General features: G+C 47.6%; 1 protein-coding gene across 1 annotated transcript; it reads left to right on the plus strand.

Moving 5' to 3' along the window:
• Positions 1-455: 455 nt before the first annotated feature.
• LOC149362571 (sodium- and chloride-dependent glycine transporter 2-like) lies at positions 456-23,454 on the plus strand. The gene is made up of 10 exons (XM_089568334.1): positions 456-624; positions 2,512-2,643; positions 4,185-4,363; positions 7,496-7,566; positions 9,204-9,560; positions 13,945-14,069; positions 15,055-15,155; positions 17,549-17,813; positions 18,939-19,195; positions 23,312-23,454. The coding sequence occupies exons 1-10, from the start codon at positions 456-458 to the stop codon at positions 23,408-23,410; spliced, it is 1,755 nt and encodes a 584-aa protein (XP_089424460.1). The 3' UTR covers positions 23,411-23,454.
• Positions 23,455-25,149: the final 1,695 nt, after the last annotated feature.

Here is a 25,149-nt window from a genome sequence, read left to right on the forward strand (position 1 = left end):
TATTTGCTGCTCTGTTTCTTACATCGCTTCTTCTTCTATTGAGTACCTTTTTTTAGTTTTCCACACAGTTTCCAAATGTTGCTTAGGGCACAGGTAGCGGCTAGTCGTTTGTCTAAAAACAGTGCATCACACACGCAAAAAGAGTCCCTGCTAAGTTCGTAACCTGATACGTCATTCCATTACTCCTGTCCGTCTGCTTAGTTTTCATCTGATCAACGTTCTTTCTCATCATCGCCATAGTTCCAGCCTTCGACACCCTGTACTTATTTTCATATCTATCTCTAACTTATAGATTACCGCAATAAATCAGCCGGGTCTTTGGTCCCGGAATTCTGGTCCTGGAATAATTCGTTACGCACGCGCAGTGCGATCGCGGCCACGATCATCATCAGCCGATATAGCAGCATCTGGGGCCGTAGGCAAAGCGACGAAGACTGAGAAGAGGACACTACAGAATGTCTACCACCGTCCAGACCGGCACAGGCTTGCCTCTGGTGCCGTCGGGACAACCCGAGCGCCGACTGTGGGCATCGGAGCTTCAACTCGTTCTCTCTTGCGCCAGCATCAGCGTCGGCCTGGCCAGCATTTGGCGCCTGCCCGCGTTGATTTACGAGAATGGCGGAGGCAAGTATGCCTCGAATTTATCACGCACACTGCATGTTTCTGGCTACAAAGCAGGATTTTAAAAAATCAACCATTCTGCATAAGGACCCCCTTGCCATGTTGGGCATTAAAAACCAACGACAGGCGAAGCGTGCCAGCCGACTCGCAACAATCGTCCTTTGGCAGCCATGCGCGGCTCTAAATACGATCAACAGTAAACCGAAATTCGGCTCGTGCTTTCTCTGTGGTTGCTAATCTCGCTCCTTGTACCGCTGACCGAACGGGCACGCGCACCACATTAATGACGCAAAGAGATTTATTTGCGGATCATCCCCACTCACTGGCGGCGTCCTTTCCTGCGTTCTGGTCATCTGCGCTGTGCGGCCGCGATCCTTCTTTGCATAGTTCGTTTTCTGATCTGAGTTTTCAAACGCTTTTTCACACGGTGGAATTTTAGGTCCCAAAGCGGCATATGGGCTTTGGGGACGCCGTAGAGCAGGGCTCCAGATTAATTTCGACCACACGGGGTTCGTTAATGAGCTGTAATACCGGACAGCACACGGGGTTCTTTTCATTTCACCTCCATTGAATTGCGGCTGCCGCAGCCGGGATTCGATCTCGCGGCCTCGGGCTCAGCAAAAAAACGCAATCGGCAATAAACCACAGCGGTGGGTCACTGAACTTTCTAAGTCTGCTTCATAGTCACATGTTATAACTAAGTTATGTGTTTTGTGCCACATTTTTCTTTCATCACTTTGTTTCTTCCTCTTTGTGGCTCATCTTTATTTGGCTTTTTCACGTGCACGATCTCTACACTGAGTCTAAGCCTAGCACCATTCTGAATCCACTGCTCATGCATTGCGGTGCTCTTGTTTGTAGTGCAGCGCCACATGCGGTAAGCTGTTGTGATCGGCCACATTCAGGCGATAGATGCCCGCGCCCACCTGCTACGTCATCGCAGGTTCTCTTGACGCATACTTCTGACATATTTTTCCCCTTAAACCCATTCCACGCAACATGTCCGCACACACACACGCAGGCCGTCGCCAGGCATATACGCATACCTAGATAGTAGGAGAAACACCTAGAAATCTCTCATCTATAGTCAAGTCGCTTGAGGTTAGGAAGAACTCGTCTTTGAAATGGCACGTAGAGAGAAGTGTTACGAAAGTGATTCAGTGCGCTGGCTGAGCTCCGCTAACAGTGAATCTTTACAGAAAAAAAAAATCATTTTGAGAGCTCGTTCCTTGTACCGAACCTCGGAACAACCGGAGCATAGCGAATTCCAAGGAAAGGAAGCATGACAGAAAAAAAAAATCCCATGACGGTTATCAGTAACGTGAATGTTTGTCAGCGTTAGTTGCAGCAGGAGAAGGGCAGAATTATTGACGTCGTGCGTGACATGACTGCGTGTTGAGCAATCAGTGTATTTGCTTACGGTGTGAGCGCCAACGTTCATAACGACGATGCAAAAGCAGGGTAAGAGCTGTTAACAACTGACGGTGTACAATTTAGAAGTCGCCTGCGTCCATCCGAGTGTCTAGTTCCATGTGCGCTTCTCAGCGCCCAGCGCTGTAGTTTCAGATGAAGACACTCGAAGATACACTGTTGTCAAAAGTCGTCACGCCGCAACGGTTTCTTGTACTGAAATGAATGCTCCTTGAAGGCCACAAATGACTGATCATTTAAAGCACAAGTATAGCAGCAAGCTTCTCTACTGGGAGTAGAAATCTGCTACTAGCATTTCAAAGCCCTTTGACCTTTGTTGGCGCCGTGATGGCGCCATTATGCTGCTGATGTGAGAAGCCTTTGGCCAGAGGACTCTTGACGAAGACTGTACATTGCATTTCGGCTCTGGCGCGTAACCGATGCTACAGTCCTCAACGGCCGCAATATTCGGGAGAGCAGGTTCGTTCCTGCTGGCGTACACGGTGCTGCTGCCGCTGTTGGGCTACCCGCTGCTGTACCTCGAGCTGCTGTTGGGGCACCACGCGCGACTCGGGCCTGGCGCACTCACGCGCTGCCTTCCCATCACCAAAGGTGAGCTCCACCCATAACGCTAAATTGGTTGATTGCGATTTCTACGACGTTAACACGGTGGGTGCTAGAATGGAAATTTGTATCGGCTGTTTACCTTTAGAAGGGTTTGTTTTATTCGACCTCTACGGACAGTTGTTCCGTCTGTCCACCAAAGTGAAGCGAAATGGGCACTAAAAGCAATGCCTCAGGCAATGATTATAGGGCTGGCAATGCAACAGCGTGAATTCCTAATTACAAAGCAGTCCTCAAAAACATATTTTTCTTCTGGAACCTGGATTAAATGCAGGCGCTAAATCCTCGCGGCCCGTCAAGTGTGCGTGCAATGGGTTACACCTTGCTTAATTTTGTGGTATATTAGTTCGCGAGGTAGGTGAACCAAACAGAAACAGACTTGCGAGCAAGATAACAAGGAACGCAACAACGAGTGCTGTCTTCATTTCTGCGCTTTTCCACCCGCTTCCACGCTGCTTCCAATTTCATCAAGATGCGCCTGCCGGCTTTAATGAGCACATTTATTAGCGACCCTCCCACGCCAATGCTTCAGTGCGTTCCTGGGGTGAAGAAACGCATCCGAAAGCAGCATGGAAAACGAAAATAGTTCGGTTTGGTTTATGGAGTTTAACGTCCCAAAGCGACTCAGGCTATGAGAGACGCCGTAGTGGAGGCCTCCGGAAATTTCGACCACCTCGGGTTCTTTAACGTGCACTGACACCGCACAGTACACGGGCCTCTAGAATTTCGCCTCCATCGAAATTCAACCGCAGCGGCCGGCATCGAACCCGCATCTTTCGGATCAGCAGCCGAGCACCATGAGAACGAAATTAAAATCAAACTTGATGAAAAGTAGAAGTGTAGACACACCGGAGAACGGACCTACGAAATGACAAAGATCTACAACGTGACAGGAATTCACCAGATATAAACAGTGAACAAGTTGTTCTATGTTACTGTCCGGGAACACTGCCCTCCGCCTAGGTGAATGGCCTAGGCCATGTGATCACAAACAGGAAGCGCGATCAGTTGCCTTCTGCATGTTGATCATTTACTGCTACCTGGAGAAGAGACTGAGTTTATTGTAACTTTTTGGAACGTTGGAACTTTTCATTTTCAACACTTGAACGGCGCCAATGTCTTCTTCTATGCTTCATAACCAAATCTGACAAAATTCTGACTATGATGTGCACGTTGAGGTAGTATTATGTTCCAATGTCTTGTCAACTCTGTAAGCTGACCGGCCATTCAGTGAAATTGCGTTAATGTCTAAAGTCAGGTCTAAGGATGATATTTCCTAAAAACGTCTTCGTACTCATTCCCCACTTAAGGCGCTAATAAGACAAGTATTCAACGTGTCCAAACTACTGCATAAGCATATACCTGTATTACACATCGTCCGTCGTTTATCCCTGTGCAGAATCATATGCCCTCACAAAGGAAACGTTGGTTTAGGCAAACTATTTCTACAGGCAGATGGCATTAGGTAAACACAGAAAGGCGCATTACAGAACAGCAGCGATAAATGCCACTGCTGTTCCGTTTCGCAGGCGTCGAGGTGGTCATGGCGCTATCGTGCGGGTGCGTTGCTGCCTCCATGGGCGCTGTGATGTCGCAGGCTGCGCTGCACGTGCTGTTAGCGTTTAGCGAGCCACCGCCTCGCTGGGCCGGGTGCACTGGTTTCTGGGAGCGCAAGCCTCTGGAGACATGCTTCCACACGGGATCCAAGGTGAGCTGACAACGCGTACGGCCTTGTTCACAGAGTTAAAGCCATTCCGCTTAAACAGCAATAAAACAATTAGCAGATACTACTGGCACAAATGCCGCATCACCTACATTTCCCAAGTAAACGTCTCCACACCTTTCTCAGCACTGTGCTGAGTGTTATGAATGCCCTCGAGCGGCAGAACATTTGCCACAGGCAAGATGCAAGTACTGCAAAAAGTGTCAACTACGATTTCATGAGATAAAGATTTTAGGTAGAAGCAAAGACACAAGGGCAAGGGAACTGTTGGAAGCATTTCATATAAGGAAGAGAGGTGTATCTTGTGTTAGCGATACGTCGGTGAACCTCTTCAAATCGGAAATGGCGTATCTTGAACGGTTCTGTAGATATTGTTGTGTGGAAACTGGTATCTCTCTGCACGTGCCCTGGTTTTCCTTATATTTGCTGCGCTGTTAGTGAATAAAGTTAGATGAAGTTTAGCGCTAGTCCTGCGTGGTCCTCTCTTGTGTTCGTCTTGGTTGCGCTACTGTTCCTTCTTACAACATGCACCATCTAGCCCAACAAAAAGTTCTTCTAAAAAAAGTTCTAAATCCAACGAACGCACCAACTGAAGCAAACTAGAGCTAGAGCTAGAGCTAGAAATTCCGGCACACGTGTAATAAAAAAATGTGAGAGGGTTACTTCCCACAGGATCGCAGCAGGCCGCATTAAGGGGCTCCGCGCAAAACAAGGCTCGTAGAGGCTAAGAATCATTGTACGGTTGAGTGAAAGATTACGTGCCTCAGTGCCTCAATTACCAACTTTGTATATTCCATTTCATACATAGCTGTCAACGCTGCCAAAGGTACGAAAGTAGTCCGCTGCAAAAAACAAGCAAAATGTATCCGTCCGCCTCCCGTCGTGGCTGAGTGGTACGAAGCGCGCGCCTGTGTGTTCATTTTACAAAGGGCCTAGGTTCGATCCCGGCTTGACCGGTTTATTTTTTTTCATTTCTTTTTTATTTTTCTTATAATTATCATTAGGTAGAAAGTCGAAACTCTCAAACTCTAATGCGTACTATGAAAAACACTGCGCTATTTACTTGCGCTGCTTACTTGTTTCGAAGGCAAAAAGCAGTGTAGTGTATTGGCGACGGACGTGATTGCGAAGTGCTGTTCTCGGGCGTTCAGTGACTCTTTTGCATGCGGCACACAATGAATCATTAACTGTGTGGTGATAGAATTCAGTGCGGCGTCGATTATTCCGAGCACCCTCGGCTAGCGGCAACCCGGCATTGATCGGCGTACTCAGCGGCTTTAAAGTGAACGGTGTCTGATTCGGGACCTCTCCACTTTTGAGCTGTTGTCACAAGGAAAATTTTTTGAAGTGCTTCCGTTCGTAGTAATGTTTTGTATTAGATGCCGAATTCAGTGTGTTATGTGTGTGAGCTAGTGCGGTAGGATGGGGATTGTTGAAAGCTGTGTATTTGGGCCGTGAGCAGAGATTCCGCTGCGCAGGTCATCGAACGCAACAAGTGGCGCACTTGCCGCTGCAGTTGACATTGTTATGGTGAGAAGCCTACGACGAGGTTCCGTGGTTCCTGAATAGGGCGCACAAAGAGGTTGACGAAGCTCGCTGTACCTTCTCCACACAGTAGCTCGTCAACGTCCTCTCGCGGTAACAATATAAACGAGTAAAAATTCGGACTTCTTACACACCAATGAGATTTAAGTGCAGCGTGAGTGAACGTTGTGGCTGGCATTTAATTGTTGACATCCGCTCTCATGTTTTTAATCTTTGTAAATATCATCTTTGTAACTAAAGTTGCCCATTTGCTCGATCGTAATCTACTATCGTCGTTTTTCACTGCTGCCACAACTCACAAGAATGCAGAAACTGGTGCTGTAGGTTATGGAATGGTATATATAACATTTGCTACGCGTATCATGTCAGTGGCCTACAGAGGTTGTACGGTCGGTGATTTTTACAGAAAAGAGAACAGCGCACCAGGTCTCGGAGGAAGGCAATGCTTCAGGTGAACCACTCAAGCAGACGACATGACCGGCCGGCCTGCGCGGCCGGCCTAGCTGCGAAAACCTGATACAGGAGGCACCGGAAAAAAACCCAAAAAAACTAAGGCACTCTGTTTTGTAGAACATGAAAGAAAAAGCAATCTTTTTGCAAAATAAGACGCCGTTATCATTATACTGCAATATCAATCAATATTTACTTTAATTTTGAATTCATTACGATATTTACTTTTGACGCACTACATTACGATGCGGACGAGGAGCGCGAACAGGCGCCGCAGCCTTGGCTGCGTTGAATGCTATGTATGAAACGGAGTATAGTAGTAGATGACGTGCAGTACAGTACGCGAACGGATGGCTGGCCGGGCTTTTGATACAACGCAGGAAAGTGTAGAAAACAGTTTTATGCATTGGTAAACATTTGGAAACCTAAACAACAAAATATTTATAGTACATACGGAATATGCTTATTTGAAAAAGTGCTAAAACATGTGGATAATTTTTACGAATTTCAAGACCAATGCTCACTCACCTCTTAAAGCGCTACAAGACAAGTATTCAGTGTGCCCAAACCCCTGCGTAAGTTTGTATATTACACATCGTCTGTCGTTTATCCGCGTTCAGGATCGTATGGCCTCACAAGGGCAGCGTTGGTTTAGGTAGGCGACGGCGCATGAGTGTTTGACTTCATTCAAGCAGCTTCTCCTATAGGTGCCACCAGAATGTGCCATAGTAATCCGGGCTGTTTGATGAGCGGTACCGCTTTGTGAAATTCGACCTAATACGAATCCGGCACAAAATTGTTTTTTCTGGCCTGTTCCTTCTTCTCTACCCTTGCTGTACTTGTTTGCTTTCCACCAGTCCTGCGCAATCGGCAAAATGAATTCAAATTTGCTTTCTTGGGACATGCTTTAAAACATAACTGAGGCATCTCCATTTGTCGCAGAAATTATCTGCGGCGCAAGGGCTTTCTGCCAGTATTGCTGCAGTCTAATCACGTCATTGTAAGTCTCTTTGTGAGCGATGCTAACGTAATTTCCTAAATGAATGCAGACCTTTTCATCATACAAAGGCTGTCTCTTATTATAGAATCATGAATGCGGTTCTACCTTCGGTTGCATTGCAGAAAGTGTGCACTGCCGGACACCATGAAAAAGGTTGTTTCAACGTGACTGAGAGCGCCAATGAGCACTTTTTGTGAGTATGCTATTGATATCACTAAAATTATGCTATAAAGCGGCCCCAAAACTCCCACCTCCGTGTTTTATTCATGGCTATTCCGCTTAAGGACACTGTGTTTCAGTTCACTGCTGGGGTCATGGCAGAAGAGGTGACAGGCTGTAGTAGGCCACCCGGCGCCATAGGCAAGTTGAGGGACTAGAGGCAGTTGTTTTACTGAAAACGTATAGCACTGAAGGAAATTACTGCTACCCTCCGCCAACACTTTGACATTTTCTTCCGAATTTCACTTCTCCAGTAATGGCTGAAATGGCGACCATGCAGCTCTTGCTGACTTGCCATAGCACTGGCACTTAGCCCCTACAGCTGCCTCTTTAGTATAACTGGCAGCGTGCTCCTGACAGAGAATCTAATCGTCATCACCCTCACAGGTAAAGCAAAGACCGCGAGAAAACAGAGACTTGTCCCACGTACTGACCTTCTGTGCTCACGTCAGAGAATCTAATCGTCATCACTCTCACAGGTAGGGCAAATACCGCGATAGAACAGAGACTTGCCTCACGTACTGACCTCCTGTCCACCCTTGCCGGCACTTTTCGCGGCAGTCCTACCACCTAGACCTAGCACCGACTTACACGCGGCAGTGTCGATTCTGTTCCCTTTAGTCGCAAAATAATTTCTACCAGATTTGTTTCTAGAGGGCTATACAGGAGCTACTGTATTGTACTGCCTGAAAATGAACTCCGCATATGCGCCGATATGGATGCACAGTATTCACCGCACCACTTCACCTATGTGCGTAAACTGTGATGTTGTCTCTTGATGTTAAAATTTTATTTTTAGCGGCCCGCATTTTGGGCCTATATGGTGAGACACTTCTGGCCAATCTGAGGCGACTGATTTATCGTGTACTCTGAGAGCTCCTGTATGATTGGTGGTCAGTGTCAAAACCACTCTTGAAGATATTAGAATACACCGGTATAATGGCAGAGTGGTAAGGCCGCAACCCTTCAAAACAGTGACTCAGGCCGAGCAACTGCCGACAGACTGTAAGGCTAATCTTGCCTACACATTCACACCACTGACACCGCCCACCACACCAGAGGGCAGCCTGAACAACGAACAAATGTTCGTATGTCGTTTGACAGGTATGTCCTGCTAAAATAGGAAGGTGAGACCTATCTACAGCTCCTGCAGCTCTGGGTGCAAGCTACTCGTTTGGAAGTGAACAGTGCAGAACGAAGGGGCATAGACAGGAGACAAGCGCTTAATAGCAGATTCGGTATTTTGGTTATGCATTTGGCAAGCTACTCATGTCTCCCATGCTATAACTGCATAGAAGCTACTGCCACTCAGTCACCATTTATTGGATAGTAAAGAACAGCAAACTACCCGCTGCTACTTGAGCCACAGACCGCAGCATTAACCTCTAGACATCAATCATCCCGCAAGTTGATCCCTAAGCGCAACTAATGCCAGACTGTTTTAGGAAGATATAGTGCTGTGCATTTCTTAAAAAGTAAATTCCTGGTGTTGCGGCTAGAAAACCGTTGACAACATTGGCGGGTCCAAAGCACATCTTCATAAAAGAGCTCTTTCGCCGCTAACCATTCCATGTTAGCTAATTTGTCATCCACTTGGTGTGGTCATTGCAGCCACACGTCTCTGGGCATGGCCAGCGGCCAGGACCAGGAGGCCGGCATCCGTCCAGAGTTGATCGTCTCTCTAACCATCGCCTGGACTCTCGTGTGGGCAACACTGCGCCGTCGCTCGCCCACAGCCGCGCAGATTCTGATGCCCGTCGCTATGGTGGCGGTGCTGGCTGTGGGAACTGCTTGGCTGGGTGGTTCCGGCCGTGGATTGCTGTACCTGTTGGCGCCGCGCCTTCGGGAGCTCATCAAACCGACCCTGTGGGCACGCGCATCCCAACAGGTGCTTCTGGTGTTGGGCTTGGCTCATGGTCCCGCGCTCGTCCACGGTAGCTACTGCCGCCAGCTCAGCGACGTCCATAGGCAAGCTTTGACAAGGCGCACCGTCCAAATGTTTATCCCATCAAAGAAAATGGTTCAGTTCGATGTTTCCACATGAATAGTTGGACAACACTTAGAGGTGCAGTATTTGTTGGACGTGATGTCTATGCACTTATTTGCACTTGTTTTCTAGGCTGCATTTACGCTTTATGCTAAATTAACGATACAGAATCAAATGATTACTCATGGTGCACTGTAATGTGGTTTTTGCGCTACTGCATCCAGAACTTTTGAATGTAGCTAAGCGATTGCGCCTTTTCTAATGTCCTAGAAGCTTAGAATAAAACTGGTCAGTGTGGCTAGTATCTTGCTTCGGTTACCTTGTATACTTCGACAAAGTACGCTGTAAGTAATTACGTGTGTGTGCTAAAGGCTGCGCTCAAGGTGCTCCACCGAAGTGGATTCTAGTAATTACAACGTCGAGATGGCAGCGCTCAGTATTCAAAAGCACATCAAACGCTTTGCGCCTATGTTGCAGTAATTTAAATAAAGCTATTAAACCTAAAACACGAATAAATAAGAGCCCCGTTAGAGGGCCTTTTTTTTTCAGTAAGAAAAATAGCCTCATAGAGATATGGCACTAAGCGTTTTGTGCTCCCCGGTTAATGAACCTCAGAAAATTTGTGCTGAAGAAAAGTGAGCTGTTCTACTCAATGAATAAAACTATAGTCATCAGAGACCCTAATACTGTTGCAAGCGCGCGAGCACAAAACAAAAATTTTGCCAGTCGGACTTCTTTTGCTTTGACCATAGCCATTGAAGGCATTCGAGGCTATAGGTTCTTTTCTTTTTGTGCCGTGAATCTGATATCTACAACTTCACGTTAGTAACATTTATGTTCCAAAATTTTTAATAGTGATATTTTTCACGGGAGAGGAGAGCGTAGCTGGTGCGGCATATCGCATGTGTTGTCACAGCCTCACTACTGCAGAGCTTTCGAGCAATGTCTACCATGCTATATATTAAGAATGTAATGTGGGGACTCGCACAGTTAGTATGGACGGCCACAGTGCTTGTTCCAGCAGTTAACAATGCAAGAGCGAGGGCTAGTTGGTGCTTCATACTGATCAATTCGCGCTACAAGGCACAGACACACGGAAACAAACGGACGAAGCGCGTACTTTCAACTAGTTTACTTGACAGAAACGTGTCGCTTTTATACAGAGTTGGATGGCACAAATGATCTACACACCAGATAATCAATGTTGCATCTGAACCGCAACCTTCACCTTCCTGTCTATAATCTGGCCAGTGACCTTAACCAGTCTAATTCTTTATCTTCGAGAGCTATTGATGGTGTGCTGACGCAGTTTTCTGTTCCACAAGTCCTGATATTGAAGGCTTCAATTATTTCACGTTCAGTTTTTGTTTTCCCGTGACCTAGTATGGTGGTGTCATCCAGGTGAGGCTTGCATCCTTCTTCTTGTTTGGTATTGGCGTGGCCTTGGATGGCTGCGTCAATTGTGATGAGGGTTCCATTTGCAATGGTGATAGTGGGAAGCCAGATTGCCAGGGTGCGTTACCTGGCGGCATGAGTTGGCGTGTTCTCTCAGTCTAGTGTTGATGCACCTACCGGTTTGTCCAATGTATCTCTTACCGCATTGGAGCGGCACGTCATAGATGACTTCCTTGTCTCATTCAACAAATCTTATTTCGTGTGCGATCTCGCACGGCGGCTTTTGTCTGTCGATGTTCTTCGTTTTTGCGCACATTCCGATAAGCTTTCTGCGGGAGGAAAATACTATCGGGATATTGTGCTTGCCTGCGATCTTCTTTAGGCCGTGAGACACCTTGTGGATATATGGTATAACGATGGGCCAAAGCTTGTCCTGAGATGATTCTTCCTTTTTTGAAGCCTCAAACGTCATCCTTCTTAGTAGCTTTTCTGCAACTGAGGTCAATAAAGATTTTGGATAGCCGCTTTCTTTCAGTCTGGCAACTTGAGCCGAAACGAAATAAGATTTAAGATAAGATAAGAAATAAGCTAAGAAATAAGAACGAAATAAGATTTGTTGAATGCGACAAGGAAGTCATCTATGACGTGCCGCTCCAATGCGGTAAGAGATACATTGGACAAACCGGTAGGTACATCAACACTAGACTGAGAGAACACGCCAACTCATGCCGCCAGGTAACGCACCCTGGCAATCTGGCTTCCCACTATCACCATTGCAAATGGAACCCTCATCACAATGACGCAGCCATCCAAGGCCACGCCAATACCAAACAAGAAGAAGGATGCAAGCCTCACCTGGATGACACCACCATACTAGGTCACGGGAAAACAAAACCGAACGTGAAATAATTCAAGCCTTCAATATCAGGACTTGTGGAACAGAAAACTGCGTCAGCACACCATCAATAGCTCTCGAAGATAAAGAATTAGACTGGTTAAGGCCACTGGCCAGATTATAGACAAGAAGGTGAAGGTTGCGGTTTAGATGCAAAATTGATTATCTGGTGTGTAGATCAATTGTGCCATCCAACTCTGTATAAAAGCGACACGTTTCTGTCAAGTAAACTAGTTGAAAGTATGCGCTTCGTCCGTTTGTTTCCGTGTGTATGTTCCTTGTAGCGCCAATTGATCAGTATTTTTCCAGCAGTGCTGCTCAGCAGGCCGGCGTTCGTAAGCGCGCACCCGAGCTTCGTCTTCCTTCTTCTTCCTCTCCTTCGTCGGCGCTAGCCGCTGGGGCCTCAAACCCCAACTCTCTTTCTTACAATACCCCCGGGGTGAAAAGGCGCCATCCTGGCGGCCTGAGGGCACTAGACGAGAGCTGGGTCGTAGTAGGGCTTCAGGCGGTCTAAGTGCACAATTTCACGGCCGCGGCGGCGATGATCCGACGAAGGCGTGATGGGCTCCATGAGATAATTAACTGGAGATGTCTGCTGAACAACGCGATAGGGGCCCTGGTATTTGCTCAGAAGTTTTGTAGACTGTCTTGGGCTGGAGGAGGGCACCCAAAGCCAAATCAAGGATTCAGGAAGATAGGATGGCGGGAGACCGAGAGAAGCGGCGCGGGAGCTTTCCTGACGGGGCTGGTCGTGAGAAGTAAAGGAACGGGCGAGTTGGCGGGATTCTTCGGCATGCGCAGCGGCCTGAGAGACGGTGGTAAATTCGGACGAATCGGTGCGGTAAGGAAGTACGGTGTCCATGATGGAGGAAGGCTCGCGTCCGTACAGAAGAAAATACGGGGGAAAACCGGTAATGGCTTACGTTGCAGAGTTGTAAGCGTATGTAACGAAAGGTAGAACGCGGTCCCAGTCTGAGCGATCGGCAGAAATGTACTTGGCCATCATGTCGCCGAGGGTCCGGTTAAAGCGCTCGGTCATGCCGTTCGTCTGCGGATGGTACGAAGACGTCGTGCGGTGAACGATATGACACTCCCGAAAGAGGGCTCCCCGAACCTCCACCAAGTGTAATGTGGGGACTCGCACAGTTAGTATGGACGGCCACAGTCCTTGTTCCAGTAGTGCTGCTCAGCAGGCCGGCGTTCGCAAGCGCGCACCCGAGCTTCGTCACTTCGTCTTCCTTCTTCTTCCTCTCCTTCGTCGGCGCTAGCCGCTGGGGCATCAAACCCCAAATCTCTTTCTTACAAGAAATTATAAGCTGACTTCTGGGAAATAATGTGCCCATGTCCACGTGGCTTGCTAATTTCTAAGATGCCTTTACTTCGTGCAAGCCTTGCCTCTGGAACCTAGTAGCTGCAGCAAGGTGTCGCTTTCTTCGAAGAAAATACGGCGCCCGAGCGCTTTTTCAAGTCATGCTCCAAATGTACCGTACACATAGTCCTACATAGATAAGAGTGCGCAATAAGGACGAGAAACAGTGTTCAGTCTCCTTCGCTTCTGCAATCTTGTCTTCGACTGGTGCGCTCTGGACACAAGAAATATAGAACTGAAGACAAAGGAGGGCACTGATAGAACAAAAGCGATCACTGCGCTGAACGCATACCAGCTATGTGAACCCAAGTGACATTGGTTCTAGTGACCACTCGCTTGCCGCGCCAATTTCCAGTACTCAAAGCTAATCGTCTGCCCACGACCAACAACCTCCGTTTCTCCAACTCCAAGAGCATTGTGAATAAATAACGAAAACAAGCAAGGCTTCAGGATAGAAATCCAGAGCTAGGCTGCGTCATTTGTTGCCTGGAATTCATGGTTCTTGCGTACCCCACTTCAAAACTTGCGTAACGCCACACCGTGCGAAGAGAGCGTGAAACTTTTCTCAGAAAAGCGCCATGTGACGTATCCCTATCTTCTGTGACTAAGGTGCAAATGCCAGCCTCGTATAACGATTCGTTCTTGGGAATTTCTTGCTCGTAAAAAAACTTCCGCACTGATGGTCCGCGTGTTCTCGACTACACAGGACGGTGCTGGTGATTCTGGTGCTCACCCTAGGAGCTGGTCTGCTGTACGCGATCATCGTGTTCTCATCGCTCGGTGCCCTAGCCTGGGAAATCGACGCTCCTGTTGAGCACGTACTGCATTCAGGTACACAGCCGTGTTGATCAAATCATTAATTTCTACCGTTATATCAAAAACTGGACCACCATTTAATGTCGTGCCACCGGGTTCTCATCAGTTTTTTGCAATAGATGCAAGCTCTCCTTCCTACTGGGGCTCAGCTTCTTTTGTTAAAATTCTTAAAAAATTGGTATTTGGACCAACTTAGTATACATCAAACCAATGTGCAATGGCACTTTATGCTCAAGCTGCCATTGCTCGATTAAAATTCATCACCGCTGTCGTCATTAAATTGCATTCGTTTCTAACGTAGTGTTGAGGCAATCACCTAGCCTTTGGTATGGCCAACTACAAGGAGTAATAGCAAAAAGTTATAACCAAAACTTTCTACAGAATACATTCGTATGAGTGAATATTTACTGCGTGAGCAGAAGTGCTTTGAAACTGTGTACTTACTCTCGAATCCTCTTAGTTCATTTCGGCTGAAAAATGCGCTAAGTTTTTCTCAGCACTATAATGTAACGGTCACATCTGGGTTATTTTCAACAATGTAGCAAGAGCTTCAAGGACTTAAGTTAATGTGGCTTAAATGCTAATGCGAATTAAATTGTTCTGTTTTGCATGTGGTGCCATTCAATCTCAACTGCATCCTGTGGCGGCATGGTCCTCATGATAGGCATTGGTGTCCATTTTTTGGTAGGCCATCAATGCCTACCTTCCATCTTTAGTTCTGTTGTTCGAGCTTTTTTCTTGCTGCCACGAGTGAGTGCTTTGATGGAATCTGTCACTCACTCGTACTCAGATATTCAGGATTGAACTTTTCGTAAGTACATTAATTTCCCCTTTATCCCCTCGGCGCGGTCAGCTCTTAATGAAGCATTCCTTGCTATTTAGAACAATGGTTTTGGCACTGTCATGCTCTAGCTCTCCATTGTAAACAGACAGGGTCGGCAAGATGGGAGAGTAGGATGTTAACTTTCCAGGGAGGCTTACTCTCGTCTCTCGTGCGCAGGTCAAGGCGCCATGTTCATAGCCCTGAACAGCTACTCTGTGCACTGGCTGTACTCGGGTGTCTTCTTCCTTCTGGTCCTCTTCGTGGGAGCCAACTCGCAGGCAAGCACTTTTGTTGTCAACGGAAGACACACAGACGAGATTTCTTGTTGCTCCAAAGTCGTCACTAAGTGGTGTTGGTGTGCAACCTTCATTGCCTGGGACTGTATCAACCAGCATACGTTATGAACAGCTTCCAGCATGCGGGCATGGTGGCTACGGTTGCAGCGTAGAGTAAGCTGAGCGTTCGCGTAGTGTCACTCCTTACCTCATAGTCTTACCCTACGCAGGCTGTCACGAGCACCATCGCAGTCTTTTGAGCGCAGCGAAATTCTTTGTATATATCCTCTGCAATGCGAGGCCTGTGCTGGCGCGGGCAAGTTCTTTGTCGTGTTGTAATATTTACACTTCAATATCAGCGGTTTACCGTGAGTAACCTGTTTTATGTTTGAGCTTACTGCGAATATCTCGAAGGCTCTGACTTCCCTCAGGCGTGAGCCGAAGAAGCAAAGTAATACACTGTCTTCCTTTGTTATTCTACGGTATATACCGCGTTTGCCATATTATTCAGGACAGACTTTTTAAAGCTGTGAAAAATATTTCGATGCAATCTCTGTAGCTTGATTTTACGGTAGGGCGCATATTGTTTACTTGATAGAGTGCAACAAAAACTGGATTAATTAAAATAAACTCATGACCTTTCTTATTTTTGGGCTTAGGCCACAGGATTAAATTGCGAGGTTGAAGGCCGTTAAATTCGAAAGCGAGACCATTTTAAATTTTAAGAATCGGATATGTTTTAAGATATGTTTTTCCACGCTGGACGTTGGTGAAATACCGTCTTTTGAATGAAATACAGACGCATTTACGTCATTTATGGCGTAAAAGGTATTCACGTGATTCAGGTGACGATACCACGCTCAGAGACGCCATTTTAAAAATGTGAAATGAGGCAGATGAAACTTAGCGTGCTATCAAAAGTGTATTTTCCTTTTGCATATTTCGAACCACGATGCTGATTTGGATATTTTATAAACTGGGCTCGCCTTCAGTGCTAAAGACCTTTAGTTTTGCAATATGATGTTGCACCTTACGGACAAAAATTTTGTAATTAATTACTTATTCGAAATTATTCATTTCACTTTTATCGCACTCTGTCGCACAAATAATGTCTGCGTTGTACAATGCACCTGCGCTTGCCACTATTAGGATCGGGTGTGCGTGGTCGGGCCGGAAAAGGGACGAGGAAGGCGGGAGACGGGATTACGAGTAGAAAACAAGGAAAAGGAGAACTTTAAACAGGAATATTTACATTATTTACAGAAAGAGAGCAACTGAGAATGAACCTCAGTGAAAGAGAACGTCTTCAGGAGTCAACAGGAGTGCACTCGAGTCTCAAAACAATTTCCCGTTAAATAGTCTTCGTATTCCCCAGATCCCTGACTGGGGAATAAACTTCGAACAATGACATCCAGTCAGATGGACAGTTGTGGACACTGTTGATACCACCCACGGCAGGGGCGGCGCTGGGCAGTGGGGCTCTCTCGTAGCTCGGTTGATGGGAGAGGGTAGAGGCTCAGTAATTAAACACTGCTGTCTTTCACTCCGCACACCACCACTCTGTCCGTTGACCCGAGGGTCGACTCGGCCACGGGACGCCGCCATTGTCGCCGCATCTTCGGCCTTCGGCGGTCTTTGACCTTCGCCGCTGCCACCGTGGTCTCTCGGTCCTGGAAGTTCGCTGCCTTAATCCACTTAGGCAGGAGGGGAGCGCGAGCTGCCTTAATCCACCCAGGCAGAGGGGGGGGGGGGGGGGCATCCCAAACCTTACACCACACTGACGTACCTTTAACTGGTTTAAAATAAAACTATACATTGAATAATTTTAAACACAGCGTATAACGTGGTCGTTGCGTTCGCCAAATACTTGGTGTTACATCTTTCCAAGAAAGCCAAATTGCATGTAATTCTAGCATGTATATACAGCGTGTCTTCAAATCTACACAGTTGATTTCTAGGGTGAGTGGACGGGCGGCGCGGCGGGGGCAAGGTAGCTACCGTCTCCCACACAGAGGAACACATTTTCGATGGCAAACAAGATTTGTTCCCTCCTATTTTTTTTCTACGAAGAAGTTTCAAGAAATATGCAATGCAGATTGCCCCCGTTCCCTTCTTTAAACGACCCTTTTGAGTAGATGTGCGTAGATCCGCCCCTGATGAACTGTTATTCAGTTGCGAAAATTGGGAATATGCGAACTCCAAGGCAAAAGTAGCAAAAAACCGAATAACTGCATCTCTTCTAGCGACGAATGGTCAGTCCGCGGGGAGTTAACTGTGCTGGTGATCTCGTTGTCAGCAGCATCTGAGGGAATGATGGTTCGCTTTTGAGCGACTCGTTGTCGTGGGCATCGCAGCTGCTGCCATTTCATTCATTTTCTTGCTTAGCGTGTATACAGAAGCAATCAGCGGGTCACGTGCCACGCTTTCAGGCGACCCTGATAGAATCGGCGTTGACACACTGGACTGACACGTTTCCCGAGCTGGGCGGCCAGCGACCGCCTATGGCTATGGCCCACTGCGCGGCGGGCTTCGTCGCTGGTCTACCGCTGGTGTCGCGACAGGCGGGGCTGCAGCTACTGCACCTGCTAGACGCCCAGGTGCTCGGACCACTGCTCGCCTTCTCGGCGCTCTGCGAGCTGCTTGCCGTCACCTGTCTCTACGGTGCGCCTTCCCATCATTTTTGTGCTCAGGCTTCACAACGGTGCAAATGCTAAAGAGCTACCGCTCAAGCGGCCCGTTTTTGCTGAAGACCCTTGGGTCTCGTCAAGTGTTTTAGTCACCAGTTGGGCTCTGAATTATGCGTGCACTTCAGTTCGAGCTTTCGCCGTGTGCTTTGGTCGTATTCGACGCGACAGCCAGTTGTGGGTCCACCATTAACTCTACAACTCCTCTAGAAGGGCAGTAAGATTGGGATCATTTTTCTTTTCTTTCGTGGTTACTGGGGTTAGAAAATTCTTCGCACAAACACATAACTGTACAATCACAAAACCGCTACTTTGAGTGTGTTGTCCTTGTTTATAATAGTTCGGAAACTGAAGTCGAATAGCAAACAGAAACTTGCCGCTTAATGTTTTGAGTATGCAAAGAACCACTGCAAACAGTCTTGAACCTATCTCGGCATATACGAATTGTTCAGGATCACAAACGTTCAGAAGTTTTATTGCGTGCCCCTCCTGCGAGTGTAAACTGGCTGATATAAGCATCCGCCCTCGCTCAGTATGACGGCGCTCCAAAGGTGCGAAATTCACCTTACATGCTACCTGCTTACTTCTTATCATCCGAAGAAGAAAGAAGAGAGCGCGGGCTTACGTCATCTAGTTTACACTCACAGCCGGGGAGCAGCGGCCAGCGCCAGGGAAGGCAACGCCGCCGCTCGGCTAAAAGGCAGCTCCGGCAGCCGTCGTGGCTGCTCGGTTACTTTCGGCAACGACGGTACATCCTTTACCAAAAAAATGCATCCCCTGGGTCTGCTTCTGTACCGTACTGCCTGGCTGGTTCCTCATCATTGGCGTTTCAAATATCTTGAAGGTGAGAGGCACTTCATGTCTTGTACTCGTCGCCCCGAACGTTTTGCTTCCAGGTGTGCTGAAAGCCCCTCTACACAGCTCAGAAGCAAAACCCTTTGGGCTGTACACTTCTCACAAAAACTGCACATCCTTTATGACAGAAGAATCGTCTGACATCTTTCGTATGCGAAAGATGGCAATGTTTTCGTATGCTCCGTATGCAAGCGGACAATTCGAGTTAAACCCTCAAGTACAGATGGAGGTGTGTGTGCGAACGCAGGTCTCGAGCACTTCAGGCTAGACGTGCTTCTGATGCACGGCGAGGCGTGGGCTCCGGTTCTAGAGGCGGCGTGGACGTGGTTCCTGCCAGCACTCTTGTCGGTAACCCTGGCCGGTGGATTGCTCACTGGAGGCTGCGGCGCCGCACAGGCGCCCCAGGACCTCCCCGGAGCTTGCACGGCCGCCTGGCTGCTCATCGCAGTGGGCGTTGCCCAGGTACCGCTGTGGGCCATCAAAGCCGCCATGTCTGGGCACAACGTAAGTGGCAGTGCACCGCTCGAACTGAAAGATTTGAATTCGCTTTCAGCAAGCTAAGTCATCATTCTCATCACCAGCAGCAGCAGCAGCCTGACTACGCCCACTGCAGTACAAAGGCCGCTCCCGTAACTCCCCAATTTTCCATGTCCTGTGGCAGCCGCGGCTACCTTATCCCTGCCAACTGCTTAAAACTAACAATTTGCCACCCCTTGCTATGCTTGCCTTCGTTTGGAATCTATTCCTATACTATTTACGGCCATCAGTTATCTTTCCTACGCATTGCATGCCCTGCTGAAGCCCATTTCTTGTTATTGATTTCGACTAGGGTGTCACGAACCCGTGTTTATTCCTTGGCCCACTCTACCTTCTTCCAGTCTCTTAACGTTACACCTACCATTTTCCTTCTCATAGCTCGCTGCGTTGTCCTCAATTTAAGTTGAATCGTTTTCGTTAGCCTTCGTGTTTCTGCCCACTAAATACATGCGGCTGATGCACTGAATTCCCTAGCCTATGGTGGAGAGAGGTTGGGCAGATGGTCTTTGACAATCACAAAGTGAACAATGGAGGGAAAACGTTAAGCTGCTTTCCAACGTTTCGACAAGACGACTTGTCTTTGCCCAGACGAAGACAAGTCCTCTTGTCCACTTTGCATTCACCCTTGCTAGCTTAGAGAAGTGTAGCGTTGATTAGTTAATAAACGACATGGTACGAAGTACAGCGAACGTTCTGCACAGATTCGTCGCCTGTCTGGTCAACAATTCTAGTCATTTCGCGCTACCCTACTTGTCCTGTAAACATTCCCATTTATAAAACTTTTTGTTCATTCCGACGTGTCTGTGAAATGTTTTCTCATTGAAGGTTATCAGAACAAGCTCTCCTGTTACTTTCCCACTGACTATCCTTTAGCATGCATTGAGAGTACGTTGTAGTCAGCTGTCTATTTCGTGATCCTATGATCATCAGTTCATAAAGCCTTGACACCAAGCGCACAAACTTCACAAAATTTCCGTTTATTCCTCAATGTGCACCGTTATACATATATCACTTGCGATAAAGCTCTTGGATTGTTTTGACCTTTGTTGAGACGGCGTTGTCGGTGGACAAGCCGCTCCCGGTCGATGCATCAGACAGCGTAGCCAGGCCGGAGAATGACGCTTTATTCTCGGATCAAGGGATATTATATAGCCAGAGGGGCGAGGGAAAGAGGGGCGAGGGAGAGAGAGAAACGAATGAAAGATCGGTGTCGGCACGGGTTCAGTTGGTGGCTTATCGCCTCTGCTATCAGCAGCATCCGTTCCTCCTAATAGCCATAGCGATCCACCGGTTTCTTCACCCGGGCTGACCGGCGCAGCGTCGTCTCCTGGGGTGCAGGGTCAACGGGTGCTGACGTGGGTGCGTTGTGTTCAGCCAGCGGATGTCCCGATGGTGCTGCTGCTTGACTGTTTGTCCCTGTGTTTGTGGAGCCCTCGTCGTAGCGTTTGCGGACTTGATCAGCATGACGACGAACCACCACCTCATCTTCCGTCTTGACAGTAACTAGTCGAGCGCCTGTTGTTGACTTCACCTTTCCGGGTGTCCACTTGTCACCCACTCCATAGTTACGGACTAGTACTGGGTCCCCCGGAGCGAAACTCCAGCTGGCGTCGTCCGAAGTTCTCTTAGCTTCCCTGCACAGCTGCGCAGCTTTGTTCCTGGGAGGAAAACACATGTCAAGTCGAGTGCGTAGTCGATAACCTAACAGTGTTTCTGAAGGTGAAAGGCCGGACTGCCGCGGGGCATTCCTGTAACGACACAAAACTCGCGCGAGTGCGGTTGAGAGATCCACGCCCGGCATCTTCTTTAGTCCATCCTTCACCGTCCTGACTGCACGTTCTGCGAGTCCATTGCTCTGAGGATGGTAGGGCGGTGTCCGAATGTGGGCAATGCCGTTTCTTTCGTGAATGTTTTCTGAATGGGCGGTAGCAGTGTCTGCTTCGTGCGGAGAGGCCAAATCTGCGATGTACTACTATCACTGTCCTCAGATTCCTGCTGCGTTTGCGCTTCCATGGTACCGGTTCTGTTAACAATGTCCGATGAAGAGCACATCCTCGCTAGATGACCGTACTGTCTGCATTTGAAACATTGCCGTCTGTTAAAGCGACACGCTTCCGTCTTGTGGCCATGGTTCCCGCAGCACTGGCATTGCTTTTGTGGCCTGAACTTCGGCTTTTCTCTCTCTGGTTTGGGCCGACGAGTTACATTGAGCACGTTAGCACCCAGAGCTTGTCCGGTTATGCCCCGTGAATCAAGTTCCGCGCTTTCTGCAGCTAGCGCGAGAGCCTCTGCTTCCTTTAGCGACAGGTCCTTTTTCGCCAGAAGTTGCTTTTGCAAACTTTTCGATCTGACGCCGCACACGATGCGGTCTCTGATCATTCTGTCTAGCATAGACGAAAAATTGCAGTTCTGTGCTATTTGTCGTACAGCAACAATGAATTCTTGCACGGATTCCTCTTCTTTCTGATAGCGGTTGAAGAACTTGAAACTTTCTGCTATCTCGTTCGGTGTAGGATCATAGTAGCTGCTCAAAGTGTCGACCACCTCATCGTAGCTCAGCGAACTTGCTTTTGCTGGCGCTACTTTACTGCACAAAACTTGAACTGTCTTTGTCCCAAGGGCGGCTACGAGCAAGGCCCTTTTCTTTGCGTCAACTGTGATTTCATTGGCTTCCAAGTACGCTTCAACTTTCACTAGGTAAGCTTGCCACTTATCTTTTTCATCATCGAAGTCCGGTAGCCTGTGACCCATGTGTGCCGCTGCCCTGGGCCCGATGTCCTGGTTCAGCCTCGTCGCCACTGTTGAGACGGCGTTGTCGGTGGACAAGCCGCTCCCGGTCGATGCATCAGACAGCGTAGCCAGGCCGGAGAATGACGCTTTATTCTCGGATCAAGGGATATTATATAGCCAGAGGGGCGAGGAAAAGAGGGGCGAGGGAGAGAGAGAAACGAATGAAAGATCGGTGTCGGCACGGGTTCAGTTGGTGGCTTATCGCCTCTGCTATCAGCAGCAACCTTGGATTGTAAAATTCAAGTATTGAATGTCAACTCTTGCTGCTTTGTTTAATATATATGCACATCGACCTACAAAGCGTAATAATGCTTTATTTAAATTGGTCTTTGGAAGCGCATTTTTGTTCACGGCTATATAATAGTATGCGAGAACGTGAGCCAACGACCGGCTAAAAGTCTGCGTGAGAGTGCTGCCTGCGTCTCATTCAGAGCTGATGACCCTGCGGTCATAGCACTTGTGAGGCCACATTACCGACACTCAGCAACAGAAGCAAAATGTAATAGAATGTTATCTTGTATTAGAAAGCGCTCAAAGACTCATCGCAGATATAGAGCTACAAGGTTTGCCGAATCCATGCCCTTAGGCTCATTTATTACCGATTTCGCTGGTACAGGCGCGCCTGTCTACACTCCGTTCAGGCTTAATCTCGTTATTGCTTCATGGTCACCTAGCTGCTCGCTGCTACTGATGTTTCTTGCTGTATGTTGTTCCCGTCCTCAGTAAAATGAGCGCCTGGCCAGAGCGGACTTAGTGCCGGGATTTCCGCCACTCGCTTAAAATTTTGCGCTGAAAAATTTAATAAATGCGACCATAAAAATACGCCGTCATTACTGCGCTTAAGCAGACGAATCGGCTCTGCCGTTTCGCCATGCAACGACTGCAGCCACGAGAGCATTGGCCTGTTGAGATCAGCGAGTGTTTTTATGCATTATGTTTATTTTAATTTATTTTCGCTTTTATTAGCTCGACTGGAAACTAAAGAGGTCGCATAAAGGTAGTTTCCTGTAGCTGATTAATTGGACTTAAACTTCCTTTTTTGTTTTTTTTATATGTACAACTGTGACCGATTAACTACATTTCGATAACGGGCTAATCTCTCCTGTAGAGTGACCACGAAGCATGTAGACTTACCCTAAAATTATCCTTCTAACGCGGTTTATTTTCTCTTTTCCTTTTGCTGAAAGAAAACGTGGTACAGCTGCGTTTCACTCTGTTCATACTTTATTTTCATGCTTGCAGCTTAAGAACATCAACCATGCGAGTAAAATTTCCTCCATCGTTCTTGCGCAGAGTGCAGAAGGTCGGTGCCTTGTGCCGTCTTCCATTATGGAGCTGCACCACCTCTCGACGTCCGACGCCAGCCCGAGGGCAAGGCATCCGCACCCTTGAGCTACGACGTCTTAGCTCATGGCAACCTTCTGATTTTTATTTTGCTCATGACAACAATGATTTTTATTTTAAACCTGGGCTCCAGTCGACACGTGCCGTATTAGCTACGGCGAGACTAACTAGCATTGCTTGCAGTTTTTTTTTTTGCAGTAATTAGGCACGCATTTTTTACACAACCTTCTACTTATGTCGTCCTTTAGTCTCAGTCCCAAGGATAAAATAAATTTCCCAATCTATTGACTGCTTGTATTGTTTACACTTGCCTTGTGAATAATGTAGTCTTAGCATGGCGACGCTGGTAAAACGTATGGACACTGGGTAGCATTACGGAATTTGCCTGTGCCCTTCTGTGCTTGCTCCAGTGCTTCTGCTCTCAGCGGCGTTTATAGCAGAATGCGAAAATTCAACACTTCAGTCATGTTGAAATGCATTTGATATACATGACTAAGGCAATTCGGCAACTGTAACTTACTGTGGCTGCTATGGCTGAGCAACAGGTGTTTTGCACGCTTCCTTATATCGCATATTAACAGCCATGGCTTCTACATGTACAGCCTTTCGGAATTTTAATATCGCATGCCCGTCGAGCCTGGGGCATGTCAGCGCCTTATAACGGCGATTGTCGTGTAAATCAGAGAAAGTTCGAGCAAGCCCACAAAATATTAGTGCAGTTTTCTTCGCGAGGACACAGGAAAACCTGTCCTAATCCCAATCTGTCTGCAAATACCTGGTGTGAACTATGGCATATGCATAACTAAAATTTGTCACTGCGACGCGCGTTCGCGTTTTCTTTCGTATTACGGGAGGCTGCTCACGAGTAACAGTTCAGAAAAAAAAAGTAGCAATGCAATTTCATCAGCAGGCACGGAGTATTGCCTGTAATGTGAACATTGATTTGCTGTCACCCGCTGTGAAGTAGGAACACAGCCACGGAGACGTGAACCCGCTCTCATCAGGGATTCAGTGGCTAGGAGTTCGGAAGAGGAACGCATCTTTCGGAAGCGTCTTCATATCTTTGAAGTACTTGTATTTGGGCGTGTTAGTTCATAACTTTTCAGGAGGACACAGGGGCGCAATAAAAGACACGGACATAGAAGTAGACAGGGACGAGCGCTTACTATCAACAGGCTTTATTCGACGCAGACCATTAATATACCTTCGCTTTACCCAAGCGCCACTGTGCGAATCACAAGCACGTGGGTACCAGAGAACACCAAAATAAATCCAAAGGCAGGCGATTACAGAAATCTATCTAGGAAAACCATTTCAGATCGGCGAAGTATCACAGATGAATCACTGATGCAGTTATCTCCTTTTTTTCTAATGTAATAGGCTTCCACCAGTTCCCGTTCAATCTGATCGCGGCTTCTCAACAATACTTTACAGTCCGATAAGCGGGGAAAACAGGCAACCTTAGTCGTCTTAGTGCATTCTTGGCAATGGTCCGGGAGATGGGTGCCTGTCTTCTTTAAATAGTTCTTGTGCTCCAGAGGGCGCTGGTTGAGACAACGTCCAGTTTGCCCAACGTAAACTTTCCCGCAAGTGAGCGGGAACTCATGCACAACTCCTTTTTTGCAGGTTACGTGGGGCTTACGGTGTTTTACGCCACACTCTTGCCGTTTTTCTTTTCTTCTTATGCGTGCACACAGATCGGACAACTTTCGCGGAGCAGAAAAAACTACTACTCCGTACTTCATGGCCACCTTCTTGATGTTGTGGGAAGTTCTGTGTACGTATGG

Source organism: Amblyomma mixtum, chromosome 2 (genome assembly GCF_055824585.1).
Source record: "Amblyomma mixtum isolate Tamu chromosome 2, ASM5582458v1, whole genome shotgun sequence".
Classification (NCBI taxonomy): Eukaryota; Metazoa; Arthropoda; class Arachnida; order Ixodida; family Ixodidae; genus Amblyomma; species Amblyomma mixtum.